Genomic DNA, 5,925 nt, shown 5'->3' with positions numbered 1-5,925 from the left:
AAACAGTCTTTTCACATTTACCAGCGACTGCCAGATGAGTTGCATTCTGATTTCTTTGATTGACTGCTACAGTAGCAACACGTTTTGTGTGCTTTTGATTTCCTATACATGTTCTTATTGCCTCCCAGACTTGTGGGTAGGACACACGGAAAGGAAGTTGTCTTGCAGCTGGCAGGCATTCAGATGCAGTAGACTATTTTGACTACTTCTATCTTAAATTCAGTGTTTTCTAATAAAAGAAGCAACATCTATTTCCTGCACCCACTTAACAATCCTGATTTTTTTTTTTTTAATTTGTGTAGGGCTGCACAAAGCTACAGTGGATATTGTTTTGGAGTATTTTTAGCTGATACATTCTCATTTTAAACTGCTCCTCTAATTTGTGACCTTGCATATAGATTTGGTATATAGAACCTATCAATTCTAGACTTGTGGCTTTCATAAAACCATAGAAAAGTAGAGCTAAAAGGGACCTCAGGAGGTCATCTAGTACAATCCCCTGCTCATAGCAGGGGATCATCTCTGACTAAACCATTCCAGATCAGTGTTTATGTAACCTGGCATTAAAAACTTCCAAGGATGGATCTTCTGTAATCTCTTTGAGTTTGAATATGCAGAAAGTAGAATTTTTGCTGTTATGTGTAGATAGAAAATTCATAGATAGCAGTGGTTCTGAACCTTTTTAGACTCAAGGCACCCCTCAGAAAGTGCCAACTCTTAATTTTCACTCATTTTTTGACTGCAGAAAATAATCCAGCATTTCTTCCGTTACCAAGAACTCAGATCACAACAGATCAGAACATTATTAATGTTATGGATTTCTATTTGAAATTTCTGGGTTTATCTTGTGAACCATGCTTGCACACATAATGGTACTAATATTTCATGGCGCTCGTGAAAGGATCTTGAGGCACCCTGGTTGACAGGGGGGTTTGTAATTGCATTTACTAGGAGCCTGTGAAACTAGTGGAGTAGGAGCTAGTCATTTTTCTGGTACCATGACTACAAAATTTCTTTTTAAGCCAAATGCTTTTTGCCACGTAGGGGCTGTATTGTTTTTCCTCATTCTGTTTTGTCATCTTTGCTTGCTGTGGAGTTTTTGTCTGGAAACGAAAAACTGCTGCTGGTATCCAGAAAATGACAGGTAGCAACATTTATCAAATCATGCGGGTTGGAGTAGAGGTCATTCAAAATATAGTTTCTGAAGTTCAGAAAGCAGCAGGCAAAAAAATTGCTACCCAGAATGGTGTCCTTTAATTGCTGGGATCACACATTTCATAGGCTTCAAATTTCAAGGTTCATTTAAGCCTCAGTTATTGTGCTGTCTTCCATCTCAGGTATATCATTTGGCAAGTGTGCGTTTGCGTGATTTGTGCTTAAAAATGGATGTTTCCAATGACTTGCGCAGGAAGATATGGACATGTTTTGAGTTCACATTAGTTCACTGCACTGATCTAATGAAAGACCGACATTTGGATCAGCTCCTCCTTTGTGCCTTTTACATTATGGCAAAGGTAAGGCATAAGTTTTAAGAAGTGTTTTACCTTTATTAGCTGGTAAATAAAGTTTAAAATATATTGAAAATTTACATTAATTTTGATATTGGCTTGCGGGGGGGTTGGGAAGGCAGAGATGTAACTGAGAATTTTTGGTGCCTTGAGCAGGGGGGGAGGGGAGGAGGAGGGAATTGTGTTGAATGCTGAAGAGTGGGTAGCGTAGGTTGCTGAGCATGAAGGAGTGTTACTGGAGACCCCAGTGGCTGTTGTTGCCATGGCACTGTCTACCCACACACTGAGGCTGCTCCCTCCATTGCTGAACAAGCTTCCATACACCAATGGTGGCTGCTGCTGTGGTCATTACTGCTGCTGCCTCATAGGCTCCATACATACCAGTGGCAGCTGCTTCTCAGGTTCCCAGGGGCCAACATTCTGATAAGTGCTTTAAATTGGCACCCAGGGCTGTTGTTGTACTTGCCCACCCTGAGTTACATTACTGAAGGGAGATCCTTTCAAAATGTGATGGAACACCATTGTTCTTTCCTTTTCCCTTTACAAGACCATTTTCATAGGCCCCTGACAAACAAATTAAATGTGCAATGGATCTAAAGTATTTTATTCCAGATCTCAAAAATTGTGTGACCTGTCATGCCAAACTTTCAAAATCTGGCATGGCAGGATGCATGATTTTGGGGATCTGAAGTAAAATTCTTCAGATCCCATCATGTGCCCAGACCTTTAAAGGCTTGCTGGGTAGCCTGACATTGAGGAACCAGTCCCCAGTGCTGGGCTTCCCGGTGTGGCTTTAAACTTCCTGGCATCAGAGACTGGATTCCCAGTGCTAAATTCCCTGCACACCAGAAATTTTAAATGGGTTTTGAGGCAGAACCAGAGATTGGCTCTGAGCTTGGCTCCCTAATTGCACTTTAACATGCTACACTTTCAAATTAAAGTGCAATACAAATTAGCCACATGGGTGTTCCATATTTAATGGGAACCAGCTCAGTTGCTGGTTTGCCATTTTTTATTGCGTAATACATTGGTTGAACATGTGGCATGTTACAATTTATCTTGTGATTAATTCATGAATTGTGCAATACATGTAATGTCTGCTGTGGGTCATAGGAGACAACGTTGTGTTCAGTCTCTAGAAGGGACTGTCTCATGTTGCTCATCTTTACTGCTCTGCTGACTTTCAGGTCCATACAGTAAGAAATAAGACCTAGAAAGAGCTTGGTACAGCTTTTTAGTTATGCTAGCATCAGGCAAAAGGTTGCTGGGGCTAACATCTCTGTGAATACTTTCTTTTTGGGAAAATGTTAATGTTTTCCACTGCAGCATGTTAAGGTTGAGGAAGGCAACTAGTGGTATGCATCACAGAAATAAAATATTCTGCTAGGAAATAGAGAGAGATTTGAGAAGCTTGCTCATGTTGTTTTGAAGCACTATTAAACTAAACCTCACTTACATCAGTGTTCCAGTTTCATAACCCAATTTCACTCTCTAACTTTTAGAACTGCTAGCAAATGTAAACAGAATCTGAGACTGCTGCACATTCAGGTGAAAAAACTGACGCCAAGGCAATACACCAGTTTAATAATGTAGTAAGGCTGTTTTAAAAAAGAGCTGCTCAGTGCAGCCCAGTAGTAAAGAGAAATGAGAAAAGGCATTACCTATGGAATGGAATTGTCATTCAGGCATTTCAATACTGTAAGCAGTCTTTTAGAGCTTGAGGGCCTTGTTGCACAGTAATATTGGGCAGCCCCTGGAGTTCTTAACTCCTGGATTGTTTGCACATTAACACTTGAAACTAATTTTAAGTAGAGGTGCACCGATAGATCAGCGCCATATCAGATTGGCTCCAGTAAAAGGAAAATTAACATTATTGGCTTTTTTTGGCCAGTGTCGCCAATAATGTACTGATAAATATAATATGCCTTCTGGCCATGGCCCCTGGACACCACACGTATGCATGCAACCACAGCATGCATGTGGGCAGGAGTGCAGCCGGGCAGTGTGGAGAGCAGCACTTTGCATCTGCGGAGGGGAAGGGGCATAGGGGGCAGATCAAGGGTCCCCATGGTGAAGGTAGGGGTGGGGCTAGGGGCGCTGCCCAGCCAGGGCACTAAATGGGACCCTGGGGCTGGGGCTGGGTTGGGGACCGGGACGGAGTCACAGGCAGCTTGTCCAGAGAGCACAGCTCTCTGCTGCTGTGCACAGCCCCCTGGGGGGGGCATGTGCCCCCCTGTGTGTAGGGCGAGGGCAGAAACAGAGGTGGGCTGCCTGCTGCAGGCTCAGCGCTTTCCACCCTGCTTCCTTTGCCCCAGGAGTGGTATGCTGGTTGCGCCACGTCCCCTGCCTGCCCAACAGCAGTGGTAGCAACAAGTTGCGTCTCTCGGTGTCGGGTGAGCAGGGGGTGCCCCACTTGACTCCCGGAGCTTAAAAATGGTGGTGGTGGTGTTGTCCCCAAAGGACAGTGAGTTCGTGCCCGGTGCGCTTGTGCCAATAAACACACAGGGGTGAAGGATCCAACTTAACCTTTATTTCCTGCGCAGAAAATGGTGCTTGGCAATCGTTCGCAAAGCAAGCACCCCCACCCCAGTGGGCGTCTGCCTTATATAGCTACGTAACAGGTTAAACCTGCTGATGTGATGACATGTATAGCAAGCCCAGCAAGTAACCCCCCTTCCAGCTCCCCCCCAAGTAACCCCCCTTCCAGCTCCGGAACTTTGTTGATACAGTATTCCTTCTAGCGAGGCCAGCAATCAGCAACTACGCAACAAGCAATCTCCCCCAGCCTAAACAACCTACTGTATGCCCTTGGTTAGATAAAATACTTTTTTTCAGAATATAAAACTGTTCCTGAAGTAGAAAATGCATAGTAAAAGTTCAAGGGATCTCTGCTGGACATGGCTTCCAGCCCTACCTCTGTCCCTAGGGGTTTAGCCAGGTGCCCCTGAAACAAGGGGTGCTTATCAAATCCCCCCTTCGAGGCTATGGTCCTTACGGAAAGGTCCATAGTCCTCGACTATCTTTCTCATCTCCAGAAATCTTTTCGCTTCCTCCCGATTATTTTGGATCGGGTTTGTAACTGATGATTTTACAAACATCACGTGGTGAACAGGGGAAGAAATTGATTTCTTGAGTACCCCACAACACAGTGGCATACAATGTACCCCACAACAGATCATTAAAAAAATACATATACTTGCCACAATTAATAAGAAAATTTGCTTAAGCCATGAAAAATTAGGAAGCCAAGAAGTAAGTCATGAGAAGTCGAACCCTTCCCCTTGCTTAATGTGGGACAGAACCTTTTTTAACTTCTGCACTTTTGACTCTATCAACTCGGAGTTATCTGTCAAATTAAAACAACACATTCCCTCGAACTCTTCACATCCGTGGTTATGCCTCAGCAACAAGTAATCTATGGCTGCTCTATTTTGCAGAGTAGCTCCTCTTAGTTCTTTCATTTCAATATTGAGGGCAGCTAGGGCCTGTGAAGTTGTATTTAGGCCCTTTGCCAGGGCACAGGCCACCTTACCAAGCTCTCTCTCAGCGTCCACTACTAGGCCTGGCACCCCTACTAGGAAAACTGCTAAGGACACTACCTCGGCCTCACTCAGGAGGTTTATGTCACTATCACAGGATTCATCTAGCACCTTCGAACCTCTCCGGTGACGCTTACTAGAGGTATTAGGCATACCTGGTAGCCAGACAGTCAACCGGCCTAGAGCACAAGGGCCTCCTGTGGCATTGGCTGGGATATATGAATAGGCAGTCTTCCCACAAAGGAGGAACCACCCTCGGGGTAATATAACATGAACGTAGTTGCAAGATACATTAGTCATGACTGAGCAATTAAAAATTTCTGTTTCTTTGGTTAGGCTTTTGCAAGCTTGGGTACAATTCACAAAATTGGCACAGCTGGTGTTACCAGGGGAGGTGACTGTCAACAAATCTATTTCAAAGGTACTAGCATTTCTTTCTGTGGTAATGGTTCCCCACATGGAGTTGTTAGTGTAATTAATTGGACCTCCTATTCCCCCAGATGTGAACCAAGTCTGATTCCGGAGTGCTTCCATTGGAGTGGGCACCCCTATAAGGCATGACGTGAAAATATCATCAACTGATATTCCACCTGCCAGACAAAAATGAGTGACGTTTAATATGTCCTTTGCCAAATGAACCCACACATTTTGACTCTTATCGAACCTTTGATGCACCAACCCCTTAGACTCTAGAAACATTACACCTATACAAAGGACTGCTTTCCACATGGTTGACGTTTAAACAGAAATTTAAGCCCTTCTACTGGCTCTGCTGTCCAACGGTGTCCGTTTGTGTCGGCTTCCGGTGCGACACTCTCAGCCACTTCTCCTGCTAGTGGTACTTCTGGTGCGGCCTTCACCCGAGTGTAGTGTATCCA

At 44.3% G+C, this 5,925-nt stretch overlaps 1 protein-coding gene across 2 annotated transcripts in view; it reads left to right on the top strand.

Moving 5' to 3' along the window:
* The window catches only part of RBL1 (RB transcriptional corepressor like 1), a 79,852-nt gene that overhangs the window by 55,989 nt on the left and 17,938 nt on the right, over positions 1 to 5,925 (top strand). For both annotated transcript variants that reach the window (XM_006034285.3, XM_025216271.1), the window contains one exon: positions 1,338 to 1,514. In XM_006034285.3, the coding sequence (XP_006034347.1) occupies positions 1,338 to 1,514 (177 nt within the window). The remainder of the gene's footprint in view (positions 1 to 1,337; positions 1,515 to 5,925) is intronic.

The sequence above is a fragment of the Alligator sinensis genome, unplaced genomic scaffold, assembly GCF_000455745.1.
Source record: "Alligator sinensis unplaced genomic scaffold, ASM45574v1 scaffold338_1, whole genome shotgun sequence".
In the NCBI taxonomy this organism is placed as follows: Eukaryota; Metazoa; Chordata; order Crocodylia; family Alligatoridae; genus Alligator; species Alligator sinensis.
The sequence above is the reverse complement of the archived record's forward strand: the minus strand, read 5'-3'. Positions and strand labels throughout refer to the sequence as shown.